Source organism: Amblyraja radiata, chromosome 3 (assembly GCF_010909765.2).
Source record: "Amblyraja radiata isolate CabotCenter1 chromosome 3, sAmbRad1.1.pri, whole genome shotgun sequence".
NCBI lineage: Eukaryota > Metazoa > Chordata > Chondrichthyes > Rajiformes > Rajidae > Amblyraja > Amblyraja radiata.
This window is the reverse complement of record NC_045958.1, coordinates 20,530,706-20,550,792: the sequence shown is the minus strand read 5'-3', so window position 1 is coordinate 20,550,792 and position 20,087 is coordinate 20,530,706. Positions and strand designations below refer to the sequence as shown.

General features: G+C 41.6%; 1 protein-coding gene across 4 annotated transcripts in view; it reads left to right on the top strand.

The window, feature by feature from the left end:
• Nucleotides 1–20,087, top strand: part of epb41l4a (erythrocyte membrane protein band 4.1 like 4A) — a 177,997-nt gene that overhangs the window by 102,072 nt on the left and 55,838 nt on the right. For 3 of the 4 annotated variants that reach the window (XM_033017423.1, XM_033017422.1, XM_033017425.1), the window contains 5 exons: nucleotides 3,851–3,948; nucleotides 7,513–7,633; nucleotides 12,547–12,634; nucleotides 15,353–15,441; nucleotides 15,530–15,593. In XM_033017423.1, the coding sequence (XP_032873314.1) occupies nucleotides 3,851–3,948; nucleotides 7,513–7,633; nucleotides 12,547–12,634; nucleotides 15,353–15,441; nucleotides 15,530–15,593 (460 nt within the window). The remainder of the gene's footprint in view (nucleotides 1–3,850; nucleotides 3,949–7,512; nucleotides 7,634–12,546; nucleotides 12,635–15,352; nucleotides 15,442–15,529; nucleotides 15,594–20,087) is intronic. The other variant, XM_033017424.1, reaches the window with a different exon arrangement.

The following is a 20,087-nucleotide window of genomic DNA, read 5'->3' as shown; positions in this document are numbered from 1 at the left end:
TTACCATAAACTTCCACCACAGCGCACTGCGATTGAAGGCAATAACGTATTATCTTCTTCCCTCCTTTTCTCCCGCGGTCGGTTCAGTCGAAGCTCCTGCGGTTGGAGCTCCCAAAGTCAATTTGAGAGGAGATCTTATAGAAACTTACAAAATTCTTAAGGGGTTGGACAGGCTAGATGCAGGAAGATTGTTCCCGATGTTGGGGAAGTCCAGAACAAGGGGTCACAGTTTAAGGATAAGGGGGAAATCTTTTAGGACCGAGATGAGAAAAACATTTTTCACACAGAGAGTGATGAATCTTTGAAATTCTCTGCCACAGAAGGTAGTTGAGGCCAGTTCATTGGCTATATTTAAGAGGGAGTTAGATGTGGCCCTTGAGGCTAAAGGGATCAGGGGGTATGGAGAGAAGGCAGGTACAGGATACTGAGTTGGATGATCAGCCATGATTATATTGAATGGCGGTGCAGACTCGAAGGGTCGAATGGCCTACTCCTGCACCTATTTTCTATGTTTCTATAAGTCGATCCCTAACCAAGGGATCGCAAGCTCTACGATGTTAAGTCCGCAGGCTCCCGAGGTTGAAGCTCCCAAAAGTCAATCCCCAGCAAAGGGACCACCAGCTCCACGGTGTTAGGCCGCAGTGCGGACGGAGATACCATATAACCATATAACCATATAACAATTACAGCACGGAAACAGGCCATCTCGACCCTTCTAGTCCGTGCCGAACACATAATCTCCCCTAGTCCCATATACCTGCGCTCAGACCATAACCCTCCATTCCTTTCCCATCCATATAACTATCCAATTTATTTTTAAATTATAAAAACGAACCTGCCTCCACCACCTTCACTGGAAGCTCATTCCACACAGCTACCACTCTCTGAGTAGAGAAGTTCCCCCTCATGTTACCCCTAAACTTCAGTCCCTTAATTCTCAAGTCATGTCCCCTTGTTTGAATCTTCCCTACTCTCAGTGGGAAAAGCTTTTCCACGTCAACTCTGTCTATCCCTCTCATCATTTTAAAAACCTCTATCAAGTCCCCCCTTAACCTTCTGTGCTCCAAAGAATAAAGCCCTAACTTGTTCAACCTTTCTCTGTAACTTAGTTGCTGAAACCCAGGCAACATTCTAGTAAATCTCCTCTGTACTCTCTCTATTTTGTTGACATCCTTCCTATAATTAGGCGACCAAAATTGTACACCATACTCCAGAATTGGCCTCACCAATGCCTTGTACAATTTTAACATTACATCCCAACTTCTATACTCAATGCTCTGATTTATAAAGGCCAGCACACCAAAAGCTTTCTTTACCACCCTATCTACATGAGATTCCATTTCATGGAACTGTGCACAGTTATTCCCAGATCCCTCTGTTCACCTACATTCTTCAATTCCCTACCATTTACCATGTACGTCCTATTTTGATTTGTCCTGCCAAGATGTAGCACCTCACACTTATCAGCATTAAACTCCATCTGCCATCTTTCAGCCCACTCTTCCAACTGGCATAAATCTCTCTGTAGACTTTGAAACCCTACTTCATTACCCGCAACCCCACCTATCTTAGTATCATCTGCATACTTACTAATCCAATTTACCACACCATCGCCCAGATCATTGATGTACATGACAAACAACAGTGGACCCAACACAGATCCCTGTGGCACCCCACTCGTCACTGGCCTCCAACCTGACAAACAACCATCCACCATTACTCTCTGGCATCTCCCATTCAGCCACTGTTGAATCCATCTTGCTACTCCACCATTAATACCCAACCATTGAACCTTCTTAACCAACCTTCCATGAGGAACCTTGTCAAAGGCCTTACTGAAGTCCATATACACAACATCCACTGCTTTACCCTCATCAATTTCCCGAGTAACATCTTCAAAAAATTCAAGAAGATTAGTTAAACATGACCTTCCAGGCACAAATCCATGTTGACTGTTCCTAATCAGACCCTGTTTATCCAGATGCTTATATATATTATCTCTAAGTATCCTTTCCATTAATTTGCCCACCACTGACGTCAAACTAACAGGTCTATAATTGCTAGGTTTACTCTTAGACCCCTTTTTAAACAATGGAACAACATGCGCAGTACGCCAATCCTCCGGCACTATTCCCGTTTCTAATGACATTTGAAATATTTCTGCCATAGCCCCTGCTATTTCTACACTAACTTCCCTCAATGTCCTAGGGAATATCCTGTCCGGACCTGGAGACTTATCCACTTTTATATTTCTCAAAAGTGTCAGTACTTCCTCTTCTTTGATCCTCATAGTTTCCATAGCTACTCTACTTGTTTCCCTTACCTCACATAATTCAATATCCTTCTCCTTGGTGAATACCGAAGAAAAGAAACTGTTCAATATCTCCCCCATCTCTTTTGGCTCTGCAGATAGTTGGCCACTCTGACTCTCTAATGGACCAATTGTATCCCTCGTTATCCTTTTGCTATTAATATAGCGGTAGAAACCCTTCGGATTTACTTTTACCTTACTTGCCAAAGCAACCTCATATCTTCTTTTAGCTTTTCTAATTTCTTTCTTAAGATTCTTTTTACATTCTTTATACTCCTCAAGCACCTCATTTACTCCATGCTGCCTATAACTATTGTAGATCTCCCTCTTTTTCCGAACCAAGTGTCCAATTTCCCTTGAAAACCATGGCTCTTTACAATTTTTACGATTTCCTTTCAACCGAACAGGGACATAAAGATTCTGTACTCTTAAAATTTCACCTTTAAATGTACTCCATTTCTCTTCCACATCTTTCCCATAAAACAAACTGTCCCAATTTACTCCTTTTAAATCCTTTCGCATCTCCTCAAAGTTAGCCTTTCTCCAATCAAAAATCTCAACCCTAGGTCCAGTTCTGACCCTCTCCATAATTATATTGAAACTAATGGTATTGTGATACGATGCGGAAAAAGTTGCATCTCTGTCGAGGAAAGAGATTAAAAAATGTTTCCCCTCTCACATAATACAAAACAAAAGATACACTAAAACATGCATTTAACAGCAAACTAAAAAGAAGAGAAGGACGAGAGACTGTTGGCGAGGCTGCCATCGTACGGCGCCACCCGGTTATACATATTTTTGGTGGCGAATATGATGCTAAGAAAATCACTTATCCATTTGCATATAATACATATCCCATATCCTTCCATTCCTTGCACATCCCTATGCCACTAACATATTTGCTTCAACCACCACCCCAGGCGCACATTCCAGGCACTCACTACCTTCTGGGTAAAAGAATTTGCCCCACACATCTCTTTAAACTTTTCCCCTCTTATTGTAAAGCCATGGCCTCTAATATTTGATTTTTCCTTTCTGCTAAAAAGATTCTGACTGTCTACCCTATCCAAGCTTTTCATAATCCTATATACTCCTATCAGGTCTCCCCACAGCCTCCGTCATTTCAGAAAAAACAATCCCGGTCTGTTCAACCTCTTCCCTAGTGAATACTCCCTAATCCAGGCATTATTCTGTTATACAAGTTAGTAAGATATGACCTGCCGTGTACAAAGCCACACTGACTGTTCCTTATTAACCCATTCTCATCCAAATGGGAGTAAATCCTATTCCGAAGAAACCTCTCCAATAGTTTGAGGCTCACTGGCCTATAATTCCTGTTAGGGTCGGGACTCCATTAAATCGCCACTTAGAAATGAAAATAGTTCTAACATTCTTGTCTTAATAAAGATCAACATGGATATCTTAAAGTGATACAAACATTGAAATATGCATAAATAAGCCAATTTCATAAAAAAAATAATGCACTGAATAAGACCAGCAGTATATTATTCTAAATGCTAATATCGTTTCTTATTGTAGGTACCAGTTTTTTCTACAGGTCAAACAGGATGTCCTTCAAGGTAGATTGCCATGTCCTTTAAACATTGCTGCGCAATTAGGTGCATATGCTATACAGTGTAAGTGAATTTGTCCTTTTCCAACTGCTTAATGAATTGATGAGATGTGATGTATTAGCTACTGTTGAAATTACCATATGTGATAGTTTAAAAATAACATGGAGATCCAAATAACTGCTGGTGCTGGAATCTAGAGCCAAGCACAAAGTGCTGGAGTAAATCAGTGGGTCAGGTAACATCTCTGGAGGGAACAGAGGCGACATTTCAACTTGGGACCTTTATTCCGATTCTCCTTCTTTGTGCAATTTAATTGAATCACGGGCTGACTTTGCTATATTTTCATATGATGAGTTTCTACATCCACCATTCATTTTATTTTTCTGAAAATATATGAACGCTCTGAAAAAGTTCTTCTGGTCATTTTTCATTCTCTGGGTATTCATTGCCCGTGATTTCTATGACTTATTTTCTTCACTTGGAGCGCCCAGAATAGCACAGAGAAAAATAATAAGTGTGGTACAGCAACAAATCAGAACATAGGGAATGAAGGAATACCTCATTGAAGTCAGTGGTCTAGACAGAGGCCATGTGTAAAAACAACTTCTAACTTCCTTGATAAACCATATAACCATATAACAATTACAGCACAGAAACAGGCCATCTCAGCCCTTCAAGTCCCTGCCGAAAACTTATTTTCCCCTAGTCCTATCTACCTGCACTCAGACCATAACCCTCCATTCCTTTACCGTCCATATACCTATCCAATTTATTTTTAAATGATAAAATCGAACCTGCCTCCACCACTTCCACTGGAAGCTCATTCCACACAGATACCACTCTCTGAGTAAAAAAGTTCCCCCTCATGTTACCCCTAAACTTCTGTCCCTTAATTCTCAAGTCATGTCCTCTTGTTTGAATCTTCCCTACTCTCAATGGGAAAAGCTTATCCACGTCAACTCTGTCTATCCCTCTCATCATTTTAAAGACCTCTATCAAGTCCCCCCTTAACCTTCTGCACTCCAAAGAATAAAGACCTAACTTGTTCAACCTTTCTCTGTAACTTAGTTGCTGAAACCCAGGCAACATTCTAGTAAATCTCTTCTGTACTCTCTCTATTTTGTTGACATCCTTCCTATAATTAGGCGACCAAAATTGTACACCATACTCCAGAATTGGCCTCACCAATGCCTTGTACAATTTTAACATTACATCCCAACTTCTATACCCTGAAGAAGAACAAAGAAGGACCGATATCAGTAGGTCTTGAAATATAACGATTGGATAGGTGAGGACTGGGGAACGGTGTGATCCTGAGACAAAAGTCATTTCCTGGGTCAGGGCCAATGTAGCCAGTACATTCAGAGGTCAGATGGAGAGCCAGTGAGAAAATACCACATCGACTAGTTCGTCAAACATCCTGAAAAGAAGATGTTCTCGGGATGTTGCAGCTACTACAGTGATGGGCCACTGCACCCCAGTTGATGGAATGATGAATTTGCCGCAATATATAGATGTATTGCAGAGAAGAGTGTGTCAAAGGTGGCTAAATAACTCTTCGATATCCCACAGTTCCGTTCTTGCTCCTCCCCCTCCCATTCGTAACACCCCTTTGTCCTCACACAGCACATAATCTTCTGACATTTCTGCCACCTCCAAGGGGATACCACTACTAGCCACTTCTCCCCATCTCCACCACTTTCCGCAGAGACCATTCCCTCAGCAACTCGTCCCTTCCCACCCAAACCACCCCCTCCCCAGGTACATTCTCCGGCAACCGCAAGAGATGCAACACCTGTCCCTATACCTCCCCCCCTCAATTCCGTCCAAGGACCCCGACAGTCTTTTCAGGCGAGGCAGAATTTCACTTGCACCTCCTCCAACCTCATCTACTGTATCCGTTGTTCCAGGTGTGGACTCCTGTATAATGGTGAGACCAAGCGCAAGCTCAGCGATCGTTTTGCTGAACACCTCCGCTCATTCCGCATAATCCTACCTGATCTCCTGGTTACTCAACACTTTAACTCCCCCTCCCATTCCCACACTGACCTTTCTGTCCTGGGCCTCCTCCATTGTCAGAGTGAAGCTCAGCACAAATTGGATGTGTGCTCTAATTGAGCTTAGGAACATAAGAATAGAAGCAGACGTTTGCCAAACTCAAGCATGCTTCCCAGTTTAGTAAGATCTTGGCATAACTTGAAGCAGTCATTATGTTGGCCAGTCATATATCCTTTGATAACCCTTAATGTCCAAAAATATTTTGATCACTTATTTGAATATATCCAATGACTGAATGACCTTTGGGTATTCCAAACACTTACATTCCTCTGCATAAAGAGATTTTCTTAAACTGTGAGATGGCTTCTGTTTCAGATTCTCCAGTTAGATGAAACAGCCTCTGGCACTGAACCTATTATCCCCTTTAAAACATTGTATGTGATCACCTCTCATTCTTTTAAACTTCAGTGAGTTTAGGCCAATTTTACTCGATCTCTCTTTATAGGACAAATCCCCTCATCCCAGGAATCTAGTGAAACAATGCTGCACTGACTCCAAGGCAAGTATGTCATTCCTGAGGTGTGGAGACCAATGTTGCACACAGTACTGCCATAAATGTTGTCAAAAGCAAAGCAGAATCTCAACCAAGGACTTCGTTCTTCCATAAGGGCAGCAAACAAATTGTGTTCCTGATTGCTTACTGAACATGCATATTTTATTTTTGCATTCGTTGATTGGCAATCAAGATCCCTTTGTCTGTCAATATTTATTAGTTTGGAACTTTCTGTTTTTCTGCTCTTTCTATCCAAATGAATAACCTCACATTTTTCTACATGACACTCCGACTACCTTCTTGCCCCTTCATTTAAACCGCATGTTTTAAAATTTGCAAACACTTGCTTCTTCCTCAGAGCTCGAGTTACCACTCAACCATCAGCAATCTTGGATATGCTACTCTGACTTATTATCAAAGTCATTACCTCAAACCTCATACCTCAATGACAATAAAGGAATTCAATTCAATTCAATTCAAACCTTTTTTTCAACTTGCACTTCGTGCTGCAGGCATTGCTGAAGATTGTCATGCTTTGCCTGAATTTTCCAATGGTCATTGGAACTTCTATCAAGCTCGTATTTGATTTGAAACTGGCTGCCCAAGTCCACATTTTAAGATTTGATGCTACTAATATATCTTGTGCTGGCACTTTCAATGTGTACATTTTTCACAATTAATTTAAATGAAATGGAAAATTGTTACCAGAAGCAAGCCGCAATTCATTCTTTTGAGCACAAGATAAGATATTTTTCATTGTACAATTAAAAAGCAAGTTACATTTTTTTCCCATTTGCCTAAAGAATATTTTGCAGATATGTTTATCGAATAAAACTTGTTCATTCCAGGTGTAAAGGATAACAATTTCCATAAAATTTCTATATTGCCTGTTATCCACCCTAAATTACAGCATCGTCAAATTTGCATTTTTTGTTGAACAAAATTAATATGATAGCATGAGCTGGTAAATATTGGTGACCATAATTTACATACTTATGCTTATAAAAATGTCAGACCTATTGATTAATTGAATTATTAATATGGTGGTGATATTATGTGTTTTTCTCTCTTTTCAGCCGAGCTCGGAGACTATGATCCTTTTAAGCACACAGCCAACTATGTATCTGAATACCGCTTTGTTCCGGATCAGAAAGAGGATCTCGAAGAAGCAATAGAACAGCTTCATAAAGCTTTAATGTAAGGACATCTTGTTTTTTATCAGTAAATGGAAAACGCTACCAAAAGTGTTCACTAATTTTCTAATTTAAATGTGATACACCTGAAAAGAGCAAAAATAAAAATGTGTATATTTTGTCATGTTCTTGAGTGGGATTGCTTATATTGATTATGCAAAGAATTAAAATGATAGAAATTCATGTTCTGATAGCCAAGCTGAAATCCATAAAGCTTCTAACACACAGTGTGTTCAAAAAAAGACAAGTCACGGTTCATCATCTGCTCTCCAATGATAGATTGCAGATCATAATGAACATGTTCTTTGATGTATGCATTAAATTTGGCGTGGTGGCTGGATTCAGGAAAGCAGTTTCTGTGAGACTAGAATCAATGTCCCACCTTAAATATATGTCGGTAATAACGTTCTGGACAACACTTAAGAAATCAATTTGCTTCAACTGACAACTTGATTTAAATATTGATGAGCTTCTGACACTTATGCACGTAAACACCCAGTATATACTGAAGCAAATATTGCTTACAACATTCGTCAAAACAAATCTATTAGATTAGTTATTGTCCATCATGTCCAGATGATGGGTAATATCTTGCCATTCCTCTCTTTCGGGTATTTTCCTGAAAACTGCAGCTGGATAAGCAACACTTTTCAAACTAAGTACTTTTTTCTTCACTCTGGGGAATGAAAGTCTCAGCCTTTTGGTGCAAGTGATGCTATACCTCCCTTCTGATAGCACTATTTTTGCCTCAGATATCTCTGTGACAACTGCCTGTGGCTGCTGTCACTGGTACATCTGCAAAGTAAATAGGATATGGGGTATATTTCCTGATGTTTAATCTGGAAGTGACCCTGCAGTGTTCTGAATAGAAAGTTTGTTGACTATAATTACTCGTAACATGATATGTATGTCACGCATTATCAAACATGTTAATTATATTAGGGCAAACATCCATGTTTTGCTTCAGGGATTCTAGTGCAATATTATCTTCCAGCTTGCTATATTAAAAATGGTATTTTGTTCACATTTTGCACAAGTAGTAGCTTTTCCACCTGATCCAGCAAGCAAAATCACTTTTGATTAAATTGTCTGCTGTGAATGTCTTAAACAGCTTTTAAGGGATTGGTACAATACAAAAAACATTTTTTTAATTTGCCAAATATCAATAAAATAACAATTTGTACAATTGTCCTGTAAATGTATTTTCTTTAGGAGCGATATTGTTTTGATGAACATAAACTACATTTTGCATTGCTCAAAGATGGCTTTTTTTAAATCATGGTAAGCCAACAAAGTATTCCTGTAATATGCATTTAAATCATGTGAAGCTCCTTTGGTGCTCAAAGACTGCAGAATTCTAGTCTGTGGCTTCTTTACTCCAAGCTTTCACTCATGCTTTCCTCAACATACAGATACCTTAAATCTTTCGACATGTCATACAGTATTTCCATTTGCCGATGATATCAAAACAGGTGGATTGTGAGTATGGGGGAGGATGTAAAGAGTGTTTGGGGGATGTGGACAAGATGTATGAGTGGGTGAGAACTTGGCAGATGGAATGGAATGTGAATGACAATCCACATTGGTGCATGCAACAGAAAAGCTGAGTACTTATTAAATGTGAGACTAAAACAGACTATATATTCAAATAGACATGGGTTTGTTTAAATACAAATCACTGAAGGCCGATGTACAGATGCAGCAGGTGATGAAGAGGATAAATGGTATTTTAGCCCTTAAACCAGGATAGTTTGAATAAGGGAGCAAGGAAGTCTTATTGTAACTGTATGGGGCATTAATGAGACACCTCTTGAAGCATTGCATACAATTTTGATATCCTTATCTCGGAAAGAATGTACTTGTCTTTATTCCAAAAGTGAATATACGTACAAATGGGCTCATCGCTGTTGTACTGACATTGAATGTGTATGTTTAAATGGAAATTTTCCCTGACTGATGTAGTTGTCAAAAACAGAATTTAGCTTCTGTCTATTTAGGTTAATTTGCTTGTCGTAAATAGCTGGATTCCCCAAATACTAATACCTTTTGTTTTAATCAACTTAACCATTGCTCCTGGAGGCACAACAAAACATAGTTCTCTTTTAAAAAGCACTGAAAATATTTGAGCCTAAATTGTAACCACAAATGGAACTCAGCTTGAAAAATACAGAAAAACAGTTTGCCAGACATAAATGAATGAACATCAAATAACATTAAATCTATTTGATCCCTTAGAGGAAAACATTCAAACAGTGCGATATCTAAGGACATGTGCGGCCTTCGTTCACTATACCATGTGCATAACTATATGATGTGCATTCATTTCTGCTGAACTGTTAAAACTTTCCAGTGATTTGTTATCTCATTATAAAGTCAGTTTTTAACACGCTATGGTTTTTGAATTGCATCATTGTCCTTGCATAGAATACGCCGCACCCCAGCAAATGTAATTGGAAACCATTAAAACAAAATTCCTCTGCTTTTTGGTATGAAGTAGCAAAAATTGCTCTGATATGTTCTGTGTGTCTAGAATGGAGACTGAGTAAATTTAATGCACAGTAGTACATTCATTTTGAGACTGAGGACAGTCTTGCTCAAAAGCTTAGGATATTCCTCACATAATTTCCTTAACTGTGCATTTTTCATGGGTGATATGTTTCCCAACCTGATAATACATAAACACTGGAATTTCCAATGTTCGGATTTATTCTAACTTGATATTTGACCCTGCAGTACGCAATTTAAACATTCAACATAAAAACAATTTGAAGATATTTAGCACCGTTAATTTTTAAATAAAAGTCATGGTTGATAACATTAAAATAGCTTATGAATAGGAAGGGAACGAATTGGGGAGTTATTGGAGTCTTGGTCAGAACATTCTTAAAAAGGTTATGAATTGAGGATATCTAAAGAGGTTTAGGAATATAATTCCAGATAATTGAACAATGGTGGTTTGAAGCTATAACATTATTGGTGAAATGTTGAGGCTAGTCAGATGGACAAAGAAGTAGAACTTAGTTTTTTTTAAAGCATAAGCTACCGAAAACCCTTACCTCTTGTTCCTTGATTACTGAGGGGAGATTGAAGAGAGGTGAAGCAAATGGAGGGACATATAAAAGTCGTGAAATGCATCACAGAACTGAAACGAAAAGGAGAATGTTAAAAATCCTTCAGAGGGGTAAACCCTCGAAAAGCATCTGGACCTGATGGTATACCTGGTCGTGTTCTAAAAACCTGTGCGGAACAACTGGCTGGAGTTTTTTTGGACATTTTCAACCTCTCACTTCAGAGGTCTGAGGTTTCCACCTGCTTCAAAAGGGCATCAATTATACCAGTGCCCAAGAAGAGCAAGGTGACGTGCCTCAATGACTATCGACCTGTGGCACTAACGCCGGTGGTGATGAAGTGCTTTGAGAGGTTGATCATGGTGCAAATCAACTCCTACCTCGGCAAAAACCTGGACCCACTGCAGTTCGCTTACCGCCACAACAGATCAACGGTGGATGCGATCTCGCTGGCCCTCCACTCCGCTCTGGACCACTTGGACAACAAAAACTCATATGTCAGGCTGTTATTCATCGATTACAGCTCGGCATTTAATACAATCATCCCCTCCAAGCTGGTTACCAAACTCGCAGAACTGGGTATCTGCGCATCCCTCTGCAATTGGATCCTCGACTTCCTCATTCTCAGACCACAGTCTGTTCGTATTGGTGGAAATGTGTCAGACTCGATAACAATCAGCACGGGAGCACCTCAAGGCTGCGTGCTCAGCCCCATGCTGTACTCACTCTATACTCATGACTGCATAGCCGGTCATAGTGCGAACTTGATCATCAAGTTCGCTGACGACACCACTGTTGTGGGACGTATCACTGATGGGGATGAGTCAGAGTACAGAAGAGAGATCGAGCAATTGTCCATATGGTGCCAGCACAATAACCTGGCCCTCAACACCAGCAAAACCAAGGTACTCATTGTGGACTTTGGTTGGAGTAGGATGGGGACCCACTGTCCCGTTTATATCAATGGGTCGATGGTTGAAAGGGTCAAGAGCTTTAAATTCCTGGGCGTGCACATCTCTGAAGATCTTTCCTGGTCCGAGAACACTGATGCTACTATTAAGGAAGCACATCAGCGCCTCTACTTCCTGAGAAGATTACGGAGAGTCGGTTTGTCAAGGAGGACTCTCTCTAACTTCTACAAGTGCACAGTAGAGAGCATGCTGACCGGTTGCATCGTGGCTTGGTTTGGCAACTTGAGCGCCCTGGAGAAGAAAAGACTACAAAGAGTAGTAAACACTGCCCAGTCCATCATTGGCTCTGACCTCCCTTCCATCGAGCGGATCTTTCGCAGTCGCTGCCTCAAAAAGGCTGGCAGTATCATCGAGGACCCACACCATCCTGGCCACACACTCATCTCCCTGCTACCTTCAGGTAGAAGGTACAGGAGCCTGAAGACTGCAACAACCAGGTTCAGGAATAGCTACTTCCCCACAGCCATCAGGCTTTTAAACTTGGCTTGGACAAAACTATGAACATTAATAGCCCATTATCTGTTATTTGCACTTTCTCAGTTTATTTATTCATGTGTGTATATATTTATACAATGGTATATGGACACACTGATCTGTTTTGTAGTCAATGCCTCCTATGTTCTGTTGTGCTGAAGCAAAGCAAGAATTTAATTATCCTATCAGGGACACATGACAATAAACTAACTTGAACTTGAACTTGAGCTTTCCTTGCATTTCAACAACAGTTGCACTTCAAATATTTTTTCAGCTGTGATAAGTTTTGGGAATTTGTGAAACGTATTTGATAAGTATCAGTCCGTTCCTTAGTTAGCTGTGATAAAATGGTAAGAGCAGTATAGACTTGATCTATTAATTTCATTTTTATGATTTCTCCCTAGGGGTCAAGTTCCTGCTGAGACAGAACTCAATTATTTGCAAGTTGCCAAACTGTTAGAGATGTATGGAGTCGACCTCCATCCTGTTTTTGTAAGTGAATAATGATTTTCAATGTTTTACTTTTCCATTTACTCTTTTATCGCTGTTGGATTAAACATCTTTGGTTTGAGAGATTATATCAATCCATTCTGAACACTCAAATTTTAAATCATTAGAATTAAAACACAAAGTATTTGTGCTATAACTCCAGGATAAGCACTCAATTAAGAAAACCAAGCACAAAGCCAAGGTATTATCTAACTATCTAACTGAATATACCAACTTATGCCAAGGACAGTAAATAAATCTGTATGCAAAATACAGCTGCCAATATGTTAACTAGCTCTTAAAAAAAACCTAATCATATAGATGCAGGGGAGTTGGAGGTACATAGATAAGGAAGTTTATAGATAAGGAAGTGTAAGGTGTGAAAACAGGACAAAGGGAATGCAGATCAAGGAAAATGTAGAATAGATCATTGTTAGCTGGGAGAAGGAAACAACAAAGCAAACAGAGATAAAATGTAGTCGGAGACTAGGACTGGTCAGAGAACTGGGAAGGGGAGGGATGGAGAGAGAGGGATAGCAAGGGTTACTTGAAGTTAGAGAGGTCAATGTTCATACCACTGGGTTGTAAGCTGCCCAAGCGAAATATGAGGTGCTGTTCCTCCATTTGCGCTGGGCCATACTCTGACAATGGAGGAGGCCCAGGACAGAAAAGTCAGTGTGGGAATGGCAAGGGGAGTTACCAGTCATGTACCATTACAAAAGGACCCATCTGTGTCCGGATGTGTCATTGTGCTACCACCACTTTGTCAGTTAAGTTAAAGTAATACGTCAATAGTTTAATAAGGAATTAAAAAACATTTTATATCCAGAGATTAATCAAACTATTTATATTTAAAATATCAAATACCTATTTTGGGGTGTCACAGGCAAGACCAGCCATTCCTATCCTTGGGAAGGTGCTGGTGAGCTTGTCTTCCAGCACCTCTCCATGATCTGCAGATGGTAATCCCACAGAGCTGTGAGGGAGGGATTTCCATAAATTAAACGCAGCGATGATGGCGGATGTGATATATTTCTAAGTCAGAACTATGTGCCTCTTTGCGGAGAACTTACACACGGTACTGTTTCCATGGGCCTGCTGCTCTTGTCTTTCTTCATGTTTGAAGCTGAGGATTTAAGAAGTGATGGCGAGATCTATGGATGTACTGTAATGCACTTTATAGATGTTGCACTTTGTAGCTATGATGCACTGATATTAAAGGGAATAAATATTCAGAATGGTGGATGGACCACCAGTCAAATGGGAACATTTGTCCTGGATAGTGCTGAAGAGCCGGTCACACCAGCATGCGCCTGAATGCGGCAAGCGCGACCAAATCGGAAGCGGGGGCCGCGCGGAGGTCGAATGAGTGACGTGACGTTCGAGCGAAGTCCGCGGGAAGTTCGCGTGTGACGTACGATGTCAAGACGTGCGTACGGCGTCGAGACGCTGCGTATGCTTGTCGAGGCGGCGCGTACGGAGTCGAAGCGGCTGCGGGCCGGCAGGCCGTTGCTGCGCAGAATTTTTGAACACGGTCAGTTTTTCGGAGCCCCGCGTGATGTCGGGACCAGCTCCGCACAACTCCATATGGCTCCGGCGATCGGTGGGACCGGTCCCGCGAGGCCGTACGGCGCAAGCGACCACGTTAGGTCGCATTTGCCGCATGGAGTCGCATGCTCGTGGGACAGGCCCTTAAGTCTCTTGCGTGTTAGAAGTCCTCTTATCCAGACGTGGATAATATTTCATCATGTTCCTGACCTGTACCTTCTAGATTTTGGAAGTCAGAGGGTGAGTCAGTATAATCATCACTGATTTTCTATCTCAATACCGTATGTCCACTCTCTTCATATACTTTTCATCCCTTTTGTGCTTAGAAAACAGTCTATCACCCTCTATTCAATCTATTCAGTGCCTTGGTCTTCACAGTCTTCGTTGGAGGAGAATTCCACAAGTTCACTCCACTTTGAATTAAGAGATGTCGGCTCATCATGTCTCGACTTCAGTGGACAAAAATGCTGGAGAAACTCAGCGGGTGAGGCAGCATCGTGAAGAAGGGTCTCGACCCGAAATGTCACCTATTCCTTCGCTCCATAGATGCTGCCTAACCCAATGAGTTTCTCCAGTATTTTTGTTTACCGTCGATTTTTCCAGCATCTGCAGTTCTTTCTTAAACATGTCTCACCTTCATACGTTCATAAGTGATTGGAGCAGAATTAGGCCATTTGGCCCATCAAGGCTATTCTGCTATTCAATCATGGCTGATCTATCTTCCAAACTCAACCCCATTCTCCTGCCTTATCCCCATAACCCCTGACACTGGTACTAATCAAGAATCTATCTATGCCTTAAAAATATCCATTGACTAGGGCTTGAGAACATGACTCCTGGATGTCGACCTGTGCCAGGGGAAACATGCTCTCTGCATTCAGCCTTTCAAACCCTGTCAGAATTTTATGTTTCAAGGAGATTCCTTTCATTTTGCAAAATGTTTAACAGGTGTGGTTATATATAAAGGTACACAAAAATGCTGGAAAAACTCAGCGGGTGCAGCAGCATCTATGGAATGAAGGATATATAACCTTATATATATAAATACTGATTACTGAAAAAGTGCATAAGTAAGAAAGTAACAGAAATAAAGTATCTAACAAAAACAAAATCACAGCTAATATGAATATTTTTCAGTAACACCTGCAAATGAAACCTCTGATTGAATTTCAGGGGGAAAACCAAACGGAATATTTTTTAGGTTTAACGCCAGTCGGAGTTGTTGTCTACAAGAATAAAATTCAAGTTGGAAAGTATTTCTGGTAGGTGACCTACATTGTAAATACATTGTTGTTTTCTTATATCATTCATTTTTCATTTTAAGTTAAAAGACTTTCTGTTTGATGACAGGCCAAGAATTACCAAGGTGAACTTCAGAGAAACCCAGTTTGAGCTGAGGGTTCTGGGCAAAGATGTAAGTTTATCAACACAATCATTTTCACACTTCCCCTGACATCAGTCCTTAACATCTCTGTAAGTTTATTATTTATCGTTTAAATTAAATGTTATGCCATTAAGTAGGAACTGTTAATAATTTATGCATTTATCACAGAAAGAGGCCATTTAATCTAACAAGTCCAAATCGATGAATATGGTTCATCTGTGTCTCCACCTGTCATTGATCATCTAAATCCATCAGCATAATCCTGGATTAATTTCTTCCTTGTATTATGATTAACATCCAAAAAGCTCTCCTCTATGTCTTGAATGTGTTCAATGTGAAACCAAAATTCATGGTGAAAGTCAATTTTCATGCTAAAAGTCAATTTTCAAAATTGATCCTACAATCTCACAATGGGACAGAATTCCATAGTATTTCATTCCTGGCCACGAAAACCAATAGATGCGGCTCGTAGAGCTAGTAGATGTATGATAATCGGTGGGCGGCGCGACTTTCGTCAGCAGCGGCCTCTGCAGTCCGTCTGCGTTTTTATTATTTTATATCTATGTTTTTATGTAGTTTTTGTTATTTTTTGTTGGGGTATGTGTGTGGGGGGGTGGGGGGGGAGGGGGTAACTTTTAAATCTCTCCCTGCACGGGAGACCCGACCTTTTCTTTGTCGGGTCTCCGTTGTCGTTGGGGCTGCAACGAGGAGCGGCCTCCAACAGAAAGACCGGGGGCTGTGGTGCCGACTACTCACCTCACCGTCGCGGAGCTGGCCGAGTCCAGAGCGGGTGGAGCTGTGGTGGACGCTGCTGCGACCCGACCCCCGGAGATTCGGTGGCTGCAACTGCGGGTCTGGCGGACGGCGGCACCGGGAGCCCGCGGGTCCCTGGAGGGAGTCCGCTTTTCAGGGCTCCCGCAACGGCGACTTCTCCCGCCCGAGTTGCGGGGTTGAAGAGCTCCTGGAGCGGGGCCTACATCACCGCCCCGCGCGGCTTGGAATGGCCGCGGGACTGTGAGCGCACGCCGGGGGCTCTAACATCAAGAACCCGGTGAGCGACCTTGCATCACCCGGCGTGGCTTTAATGGCCGCGGGACAATCGCCATCGCCCGCCGGGGGCTTTGACTTTGACTCTGACATCGGGAGGGGGAGTGCAGTGGAGAGATAAGTTTTTTTGGCCTTCCATCACAGCAATGTGATGGATGTTTATGTAAATTATGTTGTGTCTTGGGTCTATTTGTTTGTAATGTATGGCTGCAGAAACGACATTTCGTTTGGACCTCAAGGGGTCCAAATGACAATAAATTGAATTGTATTGTATTGTATAATTAGAGCTCCCTATATGCACTATTCCTGGTTCGCAACACGTGATTGGAGAATGATATCATAACTACTGTAAGTGCATATATTAGCCAATGTGTAGTCCGAGAGAGTCAAGAATGTTTTATTATCATATGTACCCAAACAGAGCAATGAAATTCATACTTGCAGCAGCACAACGGGTTTGTAAACACAGTACTCAATAGATAACACGATAAACAAACATAAAAATAGTTCAATCATTGTTAAAAAAAAAACAATATAGTGCAAAAAAACATAACTATGTTCAAAGTCCCTAGTGCGACCGAAGTCGTTTGTAGTTCGGAATTTATTTGGAGTTTGTAGTGGTCGTTGGGAAGTGATGAGATTGTTGGGCAGGGTGGTGTGGGTCGATGATGATGTTGGCAGCCTGTGTGAGACAGTGCCTCTTATGCCCGTCCCACTTAGGAAACCTGAACGGAAACCTCTGGAGACTTTGCGCCCCACCCAAGGTTTCCGTGCGGTTCCCGGAGGTTGCAGGTGGTTACTGGAGGTTGCAGGGAGTGGTAGCAGGTAGGGAGACTGACAAGAACCTCCGGGAACCGCACGGAAACCTTGGGTGGGGCGCAAAGTCTCCAGAGGTTTCCGTTCAGGTTTCCTAAGTGGGACAGGGGCATTATAGATCCTTTTGATGGTGGGGCGGATAGTACCCGTGATGAGCTGGGCAATGTTCACCACCTATTTATAATCTTGTTTGTTCCTGGACATTTGAGTTGCCGAACCAGGCCATGATGCAAGCAGTCAATAAGCTGTCTATCATACACGTAGATGTATTTGTCGACATACAGAATCACTTCAATCTTCTCAGGAAATAGAGGCTTTGATGGGCTTTCTTGATGATGCATCAATGTGCTGGGTCTAGGTCAGATCTTCAGACATATGTCTGCCGTTTTACTGATGCTGTTGTTCTGGCACCATTCAATCAGACGATCAATCTCCCTCCTATACTCTGTCTTCATTATTCGTAATTCATCCAACAACAGTGGTGATTTTAAAGATGGAGTTGGAACTGCGTCTGGTTACAAAGTCATGGGTGTAGAGTGAGTAGAACAGGCGACTGAGCACACAGTCTAGAGTTGCCCCAATGCCAATGTTTATCACGGAGAAAGTGTTGTTGTCAATTCATATCAATTGTGTTCTGTTGATGAGAAGGTCACGGATCCAGTTGCAAAGGGATGCACAGAGACCCAGTTCCCTGAGCATGATAATATGTTTGGAGGGGATGATGGTGTTGAATGCTGAGCTGTAATCAATGAACAACAGCCTGATGTATGTGTTTTTATTGTGGTCCAGTGCAGTGTGGAAAGCTAACAAGATAGCATCTTTTGTGGGTGTAGTGGGTCCAGGTACTTGCTGTAGTAGGAGTTGATATGCGCCATAACAAACTAAGTAGCTAATTGAGCAGGCAATTTAGAGGCTTATGAGGAGGTGTAGTCCTTCCACTGATTTTGCCTGACTGCACTATGTTCTGGTCCATTTCCTCAATATTCTCAATACCACCCTGAATGTTTCTTCTCCACTTTGAGTGCATGAGCAATATGTTCTCAGGAGCCACTGAGGACATTGAATTTCTTCTTAGCATATCTGGGAGAGGACTCTGATATTGATTTTCTCATCCATCCAGTGATTTTGCGGCACTAGAATGGGAAGACATAAAATTTAGCCTCTAGTCTGGTTTCAATCTTGTAGGCTTGCAGTCGACAGTCAACTAACATAGAGTCAACCAAGAATGGACCACTGCCAGATTCAGGTTAGTGAAGAAATGTGATTGTGAGTTAGGAAGCAACAATTTGGTGAGTGGGTAAGGAGAGGTGTGAACAATGTGAAATATGAGAACAACAAATAACGATAAAGCCAGAAAGGGGGATTGCAGAGTGAATCAAGGCTAGGAATTGGAAATTAGAGAACAGGAGAGGGGATATTAGCGAGACCTAGGAAGTCAATTGTCAGGCTACAGTACTACAGTAGTAGTGTTGTCGGGGAGGATTTAAACTAATGTGGCAGGGGGATGGGATCATGAGCAGAGAGACAGAGGGGTGTAAAATGAGGGTAGAAGCAATAGGTAGCAAGGTGAAAAGTAAAAGTGGCAGGCAGCCAAATCCAGGGCAAAAATCAAAAAGGGCCACTTTTCAACATAATTGTATAAGGGGTAAGAGTGTTGTAAAAACAAGCCTGAAGGCTTTGTGTCTCAATGCAAGGAGCATTCGTAACAAGGTGGATGAGTTGAATGTGCGGATAGTTATTAATGAATATGATATACTGTAGTTGGGATCACGGAGACATGGCTCCAGGGTGACCAAGGCTGGGAGCTGAACATCCAGGGATATTCAATATTCAGGAGGGATAGACAGAAAGGAAAAGGAGGTGGGGTAGTATTGCTGGTTAGAGAGGAGATTAACGCAATAGAAAGGAAGGACATTAGCTTGGAGGATGTGGAATCGATATGGGTAGAGCTGCGAAACACTAAGGGGCAGACAACGCTAGTGGGAGTTGTGTACAGGCCACCTAACAGTAGTAGTGGAGTTGGGGATGGCAACAAACAGGAAATTAGAAATGCGTGCAACAAAGGTAAAACAGTTATAATGGGTGACTTCAATCTACATATAGATTGGGTGAATCAAATTGGCAGGGGTGCTGAGGAAGAGGATTTCTTGGAATGTATGTGGGATAGTTTTCTAAACCAACATGTAGAGGAACCAACGAGAGAACAGGCTATTCTAGACTGGGTATTGAGTAATGAGGAAGGGTTAGTTAGCAGTCTTGTTGTGCGTGGCCCCTTGGGCAAGAGTGACCATAATATGGTTGAGTTCTTCATTAGGATGGAGATTGTCATTGTTAATTCAGAAACAAGGGTTCTGAACTTAAAGAAAGGTAACTTTGAGGGTATGAGACGTGAATTGGCCAAGATAGACTGGCAATTGATTCTTAAAGGGTTGACGGTGGATATGCAATGGAAGACATTTAAAGACTGCATGGATGAACTACAACAATTGTTCATCCCAGTTTGGCGAAAGAATAAATCAGGGAAGGTAGTGCATCCGTGGATAATAAGGGAAATCAGGGATAGTATCAAAACAAAAGATGAAGCATACAAATTAGCCAGAAAAAGCAGCCTACCAGAGGACTGGGAGAAATCCAGAGTCCAGCAGAGGAGGACAAAGGGCT